At 41.7% G+C, this 15,174-nt stretch overlaps 1 protein-coding gene across 1 annotated transcript; it reads left to right on the plus strand.

Annotated features, from left to right (window-relative positions):
• The first annotated feature begins 19 nt into the window (after nt 1-19).
• Nucleotides 20-11,975, plus strand: gpat3 (glycerol-3-phosphate acyltransferase 3). The gene is made up of 13 exons (XM_069167327.1): nt 20-120; nt 2,025-2,214; nt 2,370-2,436; nt 5,535-5,823; nt 6,956-7,030; nt 7,133-7,222; nt 7,318-7,411; nt 7,525-7,640; nt 8,923-8,978; nt 9,061-9,146; nt 9,239-9,367; nt 10,391-10,470; nt 11,521-11,975. The coding sequence occupies exons 2-13, from the start codon at nt 2,071-2,073 to the stop codon at nt 11,654-11,656; spliced, it is 1,362 nt and encodes a 453-aa protein (XP_069023428.1). The 5' UTR covers nt 20-120; nt 2,025-2,070; the 3' UTR covers nt 11,657-11,975.
• Nucleotides 11,976-15,174: the final 3,199 nt, after the last annotated feature.

Genomic DNA, 15,174 nt, shown 5'->3' on the forward strand with positions numbered 1-15,174 from the left:
AAAAAAGGGGGCGGGGCTTCACGAGACCGTCCGCGGACTCGGCTTCACAACCCGGTAACTAACGAGAGGTCCGGTTCGCCTGTCGCAGCTGGACGTTTGAGAGCGTTTCGCCGCTGGCAGGTAATTCACACGTCACACGTACAGGTGTGTGTTTGCTCCTTCTCACCGTCCCTCCGGTTACCGGCCCGCTTTTAATTTAGTTGAGCTGAAATAGCGATCGGTAAACTGGACTAACGGTACAGCTGGAGCTCTCCTCCTTTAAACCTGCGTTTCAGTAACGTTACTTTAACACAACTGAAAATGTAAAAAAAACAAACAAAAAAAAAAAAAACTTTCAAAGTCCCGCTTTCAGATGTGTATTTTACTCGCGTGTGTTCAATTATGACATAGCCTGTTTATGTTATTACATAATAATATTACATTATTAGGTAATTATTACTTCTTTAATTAACAAACTTGGCTGAGATCGTTTCAACTGCTTTTTTTTTTTTTTTTTCCCAGTCTGGTAATAAATTCATCATATTGTATTCGATTATTGTGCATTTTGTACTAAAAAAAAAAATTTCATCTACACGTAAAAAGTACAAACTTTGTTCTTTTTGATTGATTTGTTATTTTTAAGAGTTCAAAAGTGTTATTTCCTCCGTAAGACACTGTTTTATTGAGTTTAATATATTCAATTATGAGTTTTAAGACTTCTTCTATGCATACTAAACTACACTACAAATTGATGATTTGATTTCTCTAGATTGATTAATCAACTGATTGCTGCTGCTCATGTTAAATAAAGCCTTTTGTATATGTTTAAAAGTAAATAGTATGGCTTGATATGTAAATATATTCAGTTTTTATGTTAAAAACAAGCTGAAACAGTCATGAATTACAGAAAAATAATAGTAAACAATTAAAACATTGAACATTTACACCACATACACGTACTGTAAACACACATAAATTACAAAACAGATTAAAATATAAAAAATGAAATAAATAAGTTTCTACTGTACTTCCTTGTAATGGAGTAGTAATATAAAGTAGAAAAAGGAAAATACTGATTTACAACTACATTAAAATTTCAGTATTGTATTTTTTAATACATTTATTTGATAGCTATTGTTCCTCATTCATTTTAATTCAGAGTTTACTTTAAAAAAATACATGTAATAATTTAAAAAATAATAAGATTGAACTATAGCTGGATTTACAGGGCCGTGACTAATTCTCATTATCGACTGGTTGTGCTAATTATTGTCTCGTTTAGTTGATCAATTGTTTCAGTACAGCTGCAGAAAAATAAACGTCATTAGGTCTGCAGAAATTTGGTCACAACCAGGTAGCATAAAACATGAAAACTTAAAACACGCAGTTCCTCAAATGTCCACTAGAGGCTCCAGCAGCGCGCCAGGTCCCACAGACCTCGGTGTTAAAACGTTATAACAGATATATACATGTTTACAGTAGAAATAAGCATGTTTACAGCCCGGTACAAAAAAAAAGTTTTGGTCTTTGTTGTTAATTTCCGTGCTCACGACAACTGTACGAATTTTTTATAGAACTCACCGTTTAAATTGTATTAAGGCCTAAAGTTCTGCAAAATAAAGGGGGCGGGGCTGATTTGAGTGACAGGTGGGTGGAGTCACAGCTGCAGAGCTGCAACCAGGCTTTATTTGGACCGCCTCGGGCTGCACCCACGCACCACCTCTTTTGACCATTTTCAGATCAGCCAGGAGTACGACGGTTAGAGACACTTGGAACTGAGATTTTAAACGCTCTGCAGGAAACCCGAAGGTGACATCACCGAGGCTACTTCCTGTTTTTATATACAGCCTCTAGTCATTAACCAAAGTGACCTGATGATGGCCTCAGGAAAAAAAAAAAAGAGTCCTTGCGGTTCGTCATGAGGGGAACACGAACTGTTAGCACAACCCGTCCAACAGCTGTCGAGATATTTCAGCGTCGGCCCAGTCGCTCTGTTAAATCGCCAGAAACATGCATTGACCCCAGTGCTGCTTTGCTGTTGGCAGATGATGAGGTGACCTCGGAGCAGCAGACTGACCTTGGCCGTCGGCGATGGAGGACCTGTGGTGTGTGGCTGCGGGCGTTTTCCAGGCGTGGATGTTCGTGGTGGTGTTCTTCATCATGCTGCCCGCCATGTTCGGCCTCTCTCTGGGGGTCTCCGGGGTCTACATCCAGATCCTGGTCAAAATCCTTGAGGTAACCCAGCCGCACGCAGATGGCCTGTCCTCAGGGGAACTTCTGTTTGTGGTTTTTTTACTCAACATGTGTGTGCAGTTAGGAAATGAGCAGCAGCAGCAGCAGCAGTGTGGTGTCAGGCATCAGAGGTCATCTGAAAATAACTGTCTCTGCAGTGGGCCACGTTACGGATCCAGAGAGAACGGCGGGAGCAGCCCAGCATGCCCGTCCCTCTGCCCAGCGGTGAGTCTGTCCACGTCAGCGCAAAACAACAACAACAACAACAACAACAACTACATACTACTACTACTAACAGGGCATCATGATAATAGAACGAAATACACAATCAAAGATCTTTTATTGACACTGAAAACAATGTGAGAAAAACTGGCCTGATGATCAATAATCAATAACATAAAATTATCAAAAAGAAAATACGCTACAGCAGCAACAGAGGAAATGAATGAATAAAAAAAAGGATTTCAAAATGAAATATAAAAAGAAAATTTGAAAAATATCAACAAACATTTGAAAATAAACAATAACATTAAAAAAAGACAATCAATAATAATATGAAAATAACATCATCAATAGAATATACAAAATATGCTGAAGGAAAGCCCATAAAATTTTATATTGTGTAAATTAATAAATATAATAATAATTAAACAAAAATAAAAATGTACAATAATAACAGGAAAATTAGGAAATAGAATCCAACATGAAATAAGATTAGATAAAAAAAAAATAATTAACAAGCATTTAAAAATAAAAGTTAAATTAAAAAAAAGTACATTAAAAAAAAAAGAACCAGAAACAATCAATACAATAACAATCAAAACATATACTACATATGCTGGAGCAACAATCACAAAAAATATTTGATAACGTAAATAAATACATAAGATAAAGGGTAAAGGAAAAAAAGAACATAATATGTTAAAATATAAACAATAGCATATAATTGGAAAAAAATAAAATAGAAAAATCATAGTTAAAAAAAATAAGACAAATAAAATTATTGTTATTTGATAATATAAAATCTCTGTTTAAAAGTAAAAAAAAAAATTAAGATCTTTATTTTGAGATTTGAGTTTGAATTCAGTGTTTTTAGCAAACTGCCTCTGAAACGGGTCTGCCTGTGTTTTAGATGTGTGAATTGTTGAAACATTGTGGAGAAGACGGGTCATGTGACTGGCAGACCTTTCTCAGCACATGGTGTCCTGCTCTATGACGTATTTGTTTCAGCTCGGGTCATGTGACGTCGTGTCGGGGCTCCCCCATTGGTCAGCTGCAGCGTCTGATATCGGGGTGTCGCTCTGTGGGAGGAAACACACTGCTCGTCTCAGGGTGATGATGCAACAAAGGGTTGCATAACGTTAGTCAAACAGCGGGCTCGAGTCCAGACGCACACACAGACGCACACAGGAACACACAAGAACACACAGACCCACACAGGGACACAGGAACATACACAGGAACAATCAAACACTCGGAAACACACAGGGACACACAGACACACACAATAACACACAGACACACACAGAGGAATATTCAGACACACACAGACGCACACACACCCATACACACACCCATACACACACTGGCTCTGCGTGCTGCCGTGTGTCAAAGCTACACGTTTAACCCTTTACAGGCCCGAACTTGAAAGCAAATGGAGTGACACGAAACATAAAGAAATCACATAAACGGGAAGCAAAACAACACAACGACACCACAGACCGAACAAAACGACTAAACAACCACAACAGCGTGCACAGTGTGAATGATTTAAAAGTCCGTCAGCTGCAGGTCACGACTGAGTCACCAGCGAAGACAGTAACAAACCAGGAAACAAACTAAAGGCGAGGAAACGCACACAGACGAACCAGAAAGAGTTCCAAAAAAATGAACGCAAACAGACTCAAAACGACGACAAGACAACATGGAGGTCGGGGAGCTGGAGCATGAGTAAAAAAAAGAAAAAAGAAAATTAAACAAAGATATAAAATGGCTGAAAAGAAACCATACAAACACAGTGAGATGAGATACGACTACAAAGAGACACAGAACTACGCAACGCAAAAAGATGCAAAGTGCCCACAAAAAAAATAAATCGATCACGGAGACACAACACGTGAGTTAGAGTGACTCCCCGCGGTCCTGCTTTCTTTCCACTGTACCCAGTGTCCATGAAGAGGTTAAACCCCAGAGGTCAGCGCCCTCGTGATCCTCAGACTGCTGGTGCTCAAACATAACGCACACTGTTCCTCCGCTGGACCGCTCTAATCTCATTTCAAGGTTTCAGCTTCCCATCAGCTATCCACACAATCAATATTCAGAGCGATTAAAACCGCCAACCAGCAGCTGATTATCATCATCATCATCATCATCACTATTATGCTGAGTCAGAACCGGATCGTTATAAAGCAGAACGGGTGTGGTTCTGTAGTCTGGGGTTAAATAAGAGAGTACACAGAGGTGTCCACTATCACCTGACCCCGATCTGTTTATCACCTGACCCGATCTGTTTATCACGTGACCCGATCTGTTTATCACGTGACCGACGGGTCTCGAACCTGCAGCCTTCGACCCGGTTCTGAGTAGATCGCGGAGGTTTCGAACAATATGCAGTGTTGCCCACACATAGTATATTTGGTGATCCATTTCACCGTTTTTTAAATTAATGATTTTTTTTTTTTTTTTAAACTTTGCTCCCTCCACTTGTGTCAGTGGAGCGGAGGTTAGTGAGACACGCAGAGATCAGAGGACACAAACACAGCAGAGACTCTCACACTGAGCCGTAAAGAAACGGGTGCTCGTAAATGAGGTAAATAACATAAATACAATATTTCCGGCGGGACCGCAACAGCGGGGGCGGAGCTACCAGGAGATTTTGCCGCAACTTTTCAAATTAAAAGCCCTCCAGTTTCACACAGGGTCCAGGTTTTGCCTTAAAGGTGTGTATCTTTCGGGAGGGGGTCCCAATCGAAGGGGAAAACACTGGATTATATTTGAACGACTTATTTCAAACTTTTTAAACCAGTTTTTGCCACACAAGAGCCGAGCGCACTGCAGTCGGCATTCATCCAAATCATCCACACGCTGTTGAATTTATGTGTTTGCTGAGTATCAGATTGTTATTGTTCACATAAAAGAAGCTGACTCAGCGTGTTTGGGCGGAGCTCAGCTATGTGAGTAAATGAGTAAACATGAGTAGGTTCTCGCACACTCTTATTTTGAAAAAGGAGCGCTCAGAGTAAAAAAAAAAAAAAGAAAAAAAAGAAAAAGGGTTGGAGACCTCCGGCAGGATAAACTGAGCGCTGCCGCTGACTGTGTTCCAGGGATCATAGAGCGAGCGGGGGGCTCCATGGAGGAGGAGATGGGGCAGCTGCGGCGCCCCGGGCCCCCGGAAGGGGCGGAGTTCTGCCTGAGCGACTCCCTGTATTTCTACAAGAAGGGTCTGGAGAGCATCGTGGACGACCAGGTGACCCAGCGCTTCTCCTCCGAGGAGCTGGCCTCCTGGAACCTCCTGACCCGCACCAACCAGAACTTCCGCTACATCAGCCTCCGCCTCACCGTCATCTGGGGCCTCGGCGTCTTCGTGCGATACTGCATCCTCTTCCCTCTCAGGTCAGTCTGAGGCAACTCGACCTCTCGCCTCCTCGGGGAGACGGTGATGGAGTAAGAATCCAGTTTTCAGCGTCTTCGGCCTTCGCAAGAGGCACCTTTTTTCTTTTTTTTTTAACATTTAATAACGGAAATATTTGAAGTACTTGTATTTTACTCGAGTATTTCCGGGATGTAGCAAAAAGTAATAAATAGTAAAAGTAACAGTCTAAATTTGGAGTTCGCTAAAAGTATTGGTTTAAATGGTTATTTTATGTGATAAACAAATAGCTTTAAGTAATAAATGCTAAAAGTAATGGATTAAAAAGACACCTTAAAGTAGTAAATTGTCAGCTAACAGGTTTTTTTTTTAAGGTTTGCTAAAAGACATGCATAGGTAAAAAAATTATAAACAGTTAAAAGTATTAAAGTCAATGGTTAGGTAAAAATAATAAATAAAATAGATAGCTCGAAGTTAGTTTAGAATAAAGGTTTAAATGATTAAAAGACATAATTGGCCAAAGGGAAAAGAGTTAGCTAAAAGTAAAAAAAAACCCAGCTAGAAATAATGGTTTAAAAAGTTAGTTAAAATGCATAATTAGCCAAAAGTAATAATCAGTTAGCTAAAAGTAATGAAGTACTTTTAAGTAGTAAATAGTTGGCTAAAAGTAATAGTTTAACTGCTTTGTAAAAATGCATAATTAGCTAAAAGTAATAAACACTTAGCCAAGTGTTCAAATAGATACTTTAAAGTAGCAAATAGTGAACTAAAAGTAAAGACTAAAATGATTAGTTAAGTAATAGATAGTTTAACTCAAACTAACAAATAGTTATCTAAAAGTGATGGTTTAAATAGCTAAAAGACGTAAACAGCTTAAAGTAACGGCTGTATGCTAAAAAAAAATTATAAAAAAAAAAATTTAAAAGTAACATTTGGGTCATGGATCAATGGATCAATGGATCAATGAATCATGGCTAAAAAGTAGAAATAGATGACGCTGGATCATTTGTGGCAGTAGCTATAGGTGACGGAAAAATAGCTGAAGCCGTCGTCTCAGTTTAGCTGATGACGCTACAAACAAAAGACTGACGCCGTACGAAATTTCAATTGAACCGTCGACGTCCGTCACAGAAGAGACTTGTTGTGTCGCTGCAGGATCACTCTGGCCACCATCGGCCTCTCGTGGCTCGTGATGGGGACGACTCTGGTTGGATTCCTGCCCGACAGCAGGTACGGCTCCTCGCCGAACGCACCACACGTCCGACGATGTTTGCGACTCCTGACGCACGGATTTTCTCAGACGAAGCTGTTTGTACATTTGCCGTGTTTCAGTGTGAAGAACTGGCTGAGCGAGCTGGTCCACCTGACCTGCTACAGGATCTGTGCCAGAGGACTGTCGGCGACCATCCACTACTACAACAAGTCAGTCGCCCTTTGGCCTCCTTTTTCCTTTCACTCGTCGCCGGCGTTACTCTTCATCCTCCTCTTCTTCATGCGTCTCCCTCGTATCTGTGCAGAGAGAACAGACCTCAGAAAGGAGGCATCTGCGTCGCCAATCACACCACGCCGATCGACGTGGTGATTCTGGCCAACGACGGCTGCTACGCGATGGTGAGTATCATCATCATCATCATCATCGTCATTGTCGTCATCAGCGACAGCAGGTGTGTCTGTCGCAGGACGGGTTTTTATTTTTTGTAACTTCTTTTGGATGTCATCCTCAGGTGGGGCAGATTCACAGAGGCCTGCTGGGGGTCCTTCAGAGGTCCATGGTGAGGTCCTGCCCCCACGTGTGGTTCGAGAGGTCCGAGATGAAGGACCGCCACGCTGTGGCCAGCAGGTGACGCTTCAATTTATAACGACTGCCCACAATGTGCCGTTCGGACCGCTTGCTCTGATCTGCTAAAACGAGTGAGTGTGTGTATGAGTAAAAAAATCAGCTCATTTAACTCAAGTAGTTTGATTTTAACATCTAAAGACCCAAAAAGACAATTAGAGAATTTTGGTAGTGCTACTAGGGGACGTCTCCTTGTGGCTGTTTTGTGTCTCTTTGTTGTTGTTTTGTGTCTCGTGGTTGTTTTGTGAGGCTTTATTGTTGTTTTGTGAGTCTCTGTGGTTGTTTTGTGTCTCTTTGTTGTTGTTTTGTGAGTCTTTGTGGTTGTTTTGTGTCTCTTTGTTGTTGTTTTGTGAGTTTTTGTGGTTGTTTTGTGTCTCTTTGTTATTGTTTTGTGAGTCTTTGTGGTTGTTTTGTGTCTCTTTGTTGTTGTTTTGTGAGTATTTGTGGTTGTTTTGTGTCTCTTTGTTGTTGTTTTGTGTCTCTTTGTGGTTGTTTTGTGAGTCTTTGTTGTTGTTTTGTGAGTCTTTGTTGTTGTTTTGTGAGTCTTTGTGGTTGTTTTGTGTCTCTTTGTTGTTGTTTTGTGTCTCTTTGTGGTTGTTTGTGTCTCTTCATTTTTGTTTTGTGTCCGTTTTAGCCATTTCAGTATTTGCCATCTTTGAACTGCTCTCTATACAATCATGTTACACAGCAGATTTGACCCACGGTGCCTCCTGACCCATGCGAGTAATCAATTTCTAATAATCAATATGTGTGTCCAGGTCACATTAATTGATTAGATGTATTACAAACAGTTATTGTTACATACAGCTGGGATATAAATATGAATAGTTTCATGTACTGTCCTCCTCATTGTTTGCTCTCTGGCGTCTGAACTGTGAAAAAGGAACTTCAATCAGCGAAGTTTTACAAATTCAGTCCGAGCTGTTCCCTTAAACTCTTCGCTGACCGCAGACTCGACCTCGGGTGTGCGCGGCTCACACTGCTGCTGCGTGACCATGTTACAGGAAACATGTGGCATGCACGTTAACTGGGAACTCCCCATTGACATAAAGGTCAGGAGCACTGAGCCTGAGGTTTCAGCCAAAAGAGCGAGCCTGAAGTGAAGCAAACAGCCGAGAAATCAAACTGAAAGAGGAGATCCAGAGTCACCATCGGAGGCCCCGATCACCGCCATGGACGGACGCTCGACGAATGATGCCTTTAAATTTAGAAGCGACAAAACTCGCTGCTCTGCTTTGCGACGACTCGGTGAAGTCGGTCTGAAAATGTCTTCTTCTCTCTGCAGGCTGAGAGCTCACGTTGCAGCGAAGACCAAACTTCCCATCATGATATTTCCTGAAGGTCGGTGCCCGCTGCGGCTCGTCATGTGATGACGACGACGACGACGATGATGGTTGGATAACTGTGTCTCTGTTTCTAACAGGAACCTGCATCAACAACACTTCAGTCATGATGTTCAAGAAGGGAAGCTTTGAAATCGGAGGGACGATATACCCGGTGGCCATCAAGGTATAAAAGCTCCAGACGGAACAAACGTCCGAACACAGTTGGTCTCAAACCGGACCCGAACTCACCTTCGGTGTTTTTCCTCCGTGTCTCAGTACGACCCTCGGTTCGGCGACGCTTTCTGGAACAGCGGCAAATACAACATGGTCAGCTACCTGCTGCGCATGATGACCAGCTGGGCCATCGTCGTCAACGTGTGGTACCTCCCTCCCATGACCTTACAGGTACGCCCGAGGTGACTCCGCCTCCGAGACCGGCAGCATCACACCTGCCGGGAGAAACACTTTTGATTACGCGCAGCGGGCATCGACTCCGTCAGTCGAACCTGCGTCCGTGTGCAGTTCGTGTTCTTTATCTGATCTCGAACAGGCAGCATATTATCATCTACCATGGCTGATGAGACCACGTAAACATCCCACCTGCCTCTTTACACGTTCTATTGCTGAATTCTTTAATTAATTTAACTGAACTGTCGGCTTCCTGCTATTTAAACTGTTGGGTCTCAAACAGTGTTCTGCTGTTTAAAGGTCTAAACTGTTTTCTAATGGTTTTTTTTTTTATCGAAAGAGGGTACAGAGTCGCCGGAGCACCGAGGTCTGTGACAACATAAATTGTTTTTATGAACAGTTTCCTGGATTAAAATTATAGACGGTAGAAGCTTTAATTCACAGTCTGGCCTGATGGTGGCAGCGCTGTCTCACTGTTCTGATGAGTAAACTAAGACACAACGATACAGAAGTGTGTCTGTTTGATTCTGCAGCAGCTGGGCGACAGGTTTACTGCAGAACAAGCCTTTTTTAATTTTTTTATATCGGAGGGTTTCCTTGACAACCGCCCAGCAGATAAAGATGAAGCCGAAGCTGATGATGATGAGGAGGAATTACTTTCTGGTCAGCTTATTTAAAAGCAGAACCACAGCATGAAGAAGAGAAAGACTTTCAGATTGCTCTCTGTTTCATATTCTTTGTTTCTAAATGGAGGTGTACCACAGGGCTCTGTATGAGGTCCTCTGTTTTTAGTTTTTTTTTTTTTTTTTAACTTGCATGAATGAAGGTAAAAGTCAGTTTATATGCAGATGAGACTCTGATTCATGTCCCCCTCCTGTCAGCTGACCCTGATTATCCACCCAAACTATAAACTCCAGGCGAGTCGTACGTCCACACAGCGCCGCTCCAACGCACACTGTGAACGCGCAGCCTCGTGTGATGCTAACACTCTCGTCTGTTCTGTGTTTACGCTGCGAGCAGGACGGCGAGGACGCAGCTGGGTTCGCCAACAGAGTCAAATCTGTCATCGCTCATCAGGGAGGACTGCTGGACCTGGCATGGTGAGGACGGTCCTCCGCCAAACAGACTTTCGAACAGTTCACCCATCCTCAGAGGTGGAGAAGCACTAAATGCTCAAGTATGGTGCTGAGGTATTTGTAGAGCACCTTTCACACAGGTGAGAGCACGTCACTGTGGTTTACAGGTGAGTGAAGGCAGATTTGAAACCGACTGAGCCAAAGAGACAGCAGGTGGCGCTAATGCTCTGCCCATAAAAGGAAGAAGAAGAAAAAGAAGAAGAAGAAGAACAGGCATTCAAAGGAAGCGTACTTTTTCCAAAACGCATCCTTTTTCGTTTGACTTCAAATGTCGCGCTACAAATCACAACGTACACGACCAAAAGGTCAAAGGTCAAGGTGCAGTTTTAAGATGAAGAAGTGTGTCCCTGTTGTACACATACTACATGCGACGGTATATACTTTTTAGAGGAAGCTGCAGTACGTAGTAAAAATACAAATAAGTAGGGTGCAATTCAAAACTTTCTAACACAGCTGCAGTTACAGCTTATCACCACAGGTGTGGCCAAAGAGAGCGAAACGGAGATGTTAACGTCAGTAAAGGTTAAATAAACTTTTCTTTTAAAAAGCCAAAAAAATTGTGTAATTTCAAAAACAAGGTGAAAATCACCACTTTGCAGGATCCAAAGAGATGATTCCAAATGTTTTGTTATACAAATAATCCAAAACTCAAAGAGAGTTTGTTTTCATAAAAAAGAAGCTGGAATCAAAAACTGAATCTTTTTTCAATCATTTTTTTTTTTCTCGAAAAATTAAAAAAAAAACGCTTCCACTTGTATCGGAGTAAAATTTCGACTAAAATATTCAGAAATGTGAAGCATGTCTATGTTTTGTGAAACAAATATTACAAAGGCTCAAAGAGAATCGGTTGGTTTTCATAAATAAGAAGCTGGATGCAAAGACTGAAGTTTGGCTTTAAAAGTTTGGCTTAAAAAATAAGTTTGATTATTGTGTTTCAGCCTTTTTTTGAAACCTCCTTTCATTACTTCCACTTGAAGTTATTTAACGCACGTCTTTGTGTTTTGCGTCTGTCAGGGACGGCGGGCTGAAGAGAGCGAAGGTGAAGGACTCGTTGAAAGAGGAGCAGCAGAAGATGTACAGCAGCATCATCTTGGGAGAGAACGGCATCGACTCCCCGCAGACGTGCAGCGACGACTCGGACAATGAATAAACCCGACAATCATCCTCTCAAACACAAACTGTCCTCATCTCCTGTTTGACCTTTGAACTCTGAAAACTTTTATTTGACAAGTTTTTATATCTTTTTGTTCCCCTCCAAAAAAAGATCCAATCATGTCTTTTTTTTCAAACTTCTTTCCTGATGAGGCTGTCGGAGTGCGTTTCCACCAGCAGGAGGCAGTGTGTGACAACACATTCATCCTCATCCTATTCGTCAAACACTCTTCATCAGAGCTTTTATGTGTGATGGTGTTCTTTATTATTGTCTGCATCTGTTTGAAATTTGTGTAAATATATATTTTCAAACTGAACGTTCGCGTGTTTCTGTCAAAGTCCATTTACGGGAAAAACAAATCAGATTCCTTCATTCCTCAACATTTGTTTTATAATTTCTTTTTCTCCCAGCAGCAGCCAGAAAAATCCCACAAATCACTGCAACCGTCAGGACGTTGGTTCATTTTAATTTTAAACTACATCTGGACATAGATTCTCCCGATTTCAATTTCGTTATTTTATGATATTTCTAACAAAGATTTGATATTAACTTTAGTTATGGATTACATACTGGATCAGCGGCCGACAAGTAAAGACAAACAGCTGGTGAAGAGTGATGTTGTTAACATTATAACTAATAGTTAAAATAGGTAGTTAAAAGTAACCCGTTCAAAGGTTTGTTAAAGTGACAGTTTATTCAAATTAATGGGTAAAAAGTTTCCGTCACTTTTGTTAATCCAGATGTTGACAAATGTTTTGAATAATGTAAAAAAAAAAAATCTGCTCTTATGAATCTATGTGTTTGAAAAACTGCAGTTTAAAATCAGCCTGACTGATGTGACGATGTCGGCAGATGAGTGACGTCCTGGATAACAAGAAGAGATGAGTCGTGCAACGTTCTCGTAAGTCGTCGGAATAAAACTGTCAGTCTGTTGTGTGGAGGAGAGTAAAGAGGAAGAGAAGGAGCCGAGTGGTGAAGATGAAATATTTTCATCATTCTTAAATTTGAGGTGGAAACATTATTTCTACTTATTGTGTTTTAATAGAAACGCCTCGTGAGGCACACTTTTGACCGGCTAACACGTCTGCAGAAAATTGTCACGTTATCGTCAGTCAAAGCAAAATGTTAAAAAAAAAAATTAAAAAACGGTGGACAGAAGCTCAAAGAAAAACAACAATACTGAGGAAAGTTAAATAGAAAAATAAACAAACGTGTCTAAAAAAAAGGCAAGAAGACAAGAAGAGTAAAGGGAAAGAGGTGAAAAAAAAAGAAAAAAAAACTTTTTTTTTAATGTCAACAAAGGGAAAAAGAATAAATCAAAAAAAGGCAAAAAATTTAAAGTAGAGGAAACACGGTAAAAAAAAAAAGAAGATAATTCTTCTTAAAATGTGTTGAACTTTCTCCTCCTACTAGTTTTCTTATTTTCCAAACGTGAGATATGATCTGAAAGCAGTGGTTCCCAACCTCTGGGTCGGGAGCCCACACAGGGTCGGAGGTTTAACTCTGAAGGGTCGATACTTAGAAATATCCACGACACGAATACCATTTCGATTTTCAGATGTTCTACAGACTTTTATTTTGTGAATTTTCAGGATTTTTCTACCTCAAAGAAAACAAATCAAACTAAATTTATAACCACCGACGTTCACGACATCAGGAATAAAATCAGGATGATAAAATTAAAGGATCTTTTGGTTGTGGCCTGAATTATCAATAATAATGCACTCAGCCTGTAAAATATCCAAAACATCAAGTTGACCTGCTGTTGTGCTGCTTTTATGGTTTTAAATACCTATACAGTACATGCAAAAAACAAATAATAAAAAATATAAAACAATAAATAATAGACAGCTAAAATATCAGGTATCGTTTTCTCTGCATGTTTTTTACCCGATTTTGAAACATGAAACAGATGCAGACGATCGTGCCAAAATAAAACAGTAGATCCCACATCTTTAAATTTGGTCTGTCGAATTAAAGTAATAAATAATCCGGAGCCTTTTCTGACATTTAAACACAAAAACACTGAAGTCTTCAACCATTTAAAAATTGTTCTGTAATTACACGGATTCCTTTACTCTGCGACTCTTTGATATTTTACAGTCGATTAATTGGTAAAAAAAAAAAAAAAAAAATCCCATCCGGTCTAATGAAACAACCCCCCCGACCCCACCGCGACGACTGCGAGCCCTTCAGAATAAAAGCCTTCGGTGAGGGAGGCGCTGGATGAGACGGGGGCAGAGCGGCAGACATGTTTACTGTGACGCTGCTTTAATAAAGAAAGCAGACACTGTGAAATAGCATGGAGTTATTCTTCCACACACAGCCGGGCTTACACCTCACAGCCTGCCTTGCTCGCCCGCCTGCACCGAGGCCGCCGCCGCCGCCGCCGCCGCATCCGCCGCCGCATCCAGCCTGCAGGAACAATCCCACGACTCAAATTGCTTGAACAGAAATGTTTGTTCTCCCCTAACAAGATTGTGAATTATTAATAGGATCTAAAGCCGATTCTATAACCCGATTGTTGAGGTGGGATTCTTGGCGAGCGATGCTCCGCCACACCATTTACTGTGATGTATGTGTCTGCACATCTTTATATCCAATTTAATGTGATTCAGATAGATTTCAGGGGGACATCATAAAAGGCATTGGAGTGACCCTCTCCTTCCCTCCCCCCCAACCCGCCCCCCGGCCGTGGACTCCATACAACCGCCCCCCCCCCCCCCTTTCCCCCTTCCCCCCGTTATGTCCCAATATGTTGATTCGATTTGCTTCAATTTTACTTTTACCCCCCGCTGATCCATACAAATGCGATGCAGGTATACGCTAAGTAAATATGAATACATTTCCAAATTGAATCCAAGTGAGTGTATTTTCTGCGGAGGACATCATTTCGAATGATGCTGGGAACTGAAGCGGGCCGACCACTCACGAGGCTAAATGACTCGAGGCTGCCTTTCGAGACTCGCCATTAGTCGGGAGCGTAATGCCTTTAAATACATTGTTCCGCCATCTATTCTGCGCTGCCGGTGTAATGCATGCGATGGTGGTGGTGGTGGTGGTGGTGGGGGGGACTCACGACGGGAGCGCGGAGGGAGGGAGGTGAGGGGAGGGGGGGGGGGCGGTCGATGCGGTCGGACTCTCGACATCGGAGGGGGGGGGGGGGGGAGAGCCCGACGCGCAGCGGCAGCGAGCGTCACACGAGTTGTTTTCCATCTCATTCACTCGTGGGTTCTGCAGACGTTTTACAAACACTCGAAGAAGTGCGAAAAATAGGGACGCTCCGGTGCCAAAGTGACGTCAACAGGTTCGAAGCAAAGGGCGGACGTTTAAGCCGCGCCGAGCCCGAACGGCGTTTGGGTTTAACGATCGGAGGCGTTCGAAGGCTACCGTGCGGAGCGGCGGAGTGCATCGACGCAAATGAAATCAAGAACAATCTCGACGTAACTTGAATGTTTCAGTTTTACGCATCTACTTCTACTTTTTTTTTTTTTTTTTTTAAATACGTCGAACGT

The sequence above is a fragment of the Embiotoca jacksoni genome, unplaced genomic scaffold (genome assembly GCF_022577435.1).
Source record: "Embiotoca jacksoni isolate LCO1_2020_lvr unplaced genomic scaffold, fEmbJac1.0.p SCAF_10, whole genome shotgun sequence".
Taxonomy (NCBI): domain Eukaryota; kingdom Metazoa; phylum Chordata; class Actinopteri; family Embiotocidae; genus Embiotoca; species Embiotoca jacksoni.

Bases quoted from the DNA above. Each gene is read 5' to 3' on its own strand.
- gpat3 (XM_069167327.1), top strand. From the start codon at position 2,071: ATGGAGGACCTGTGGTGTGTGGCTGCGGGCGTTTTCCAGGCGTGGATG. The intron at 2,437-5,534 runs GTGAGTCTGTCC...ACTGTGTTCCAG, and splicing joins GCCCGTCCCTCTGCCCAGCG to GGATCATAGAGCGAGCGGGG. The intron at 9,368-10,390 runs GTACGCCCGAGG...CGCTGCGAGCAG, and splicing joins TCCCTCCCATGACCTTACAG to GACGGCGAGGACGCAGCTGG.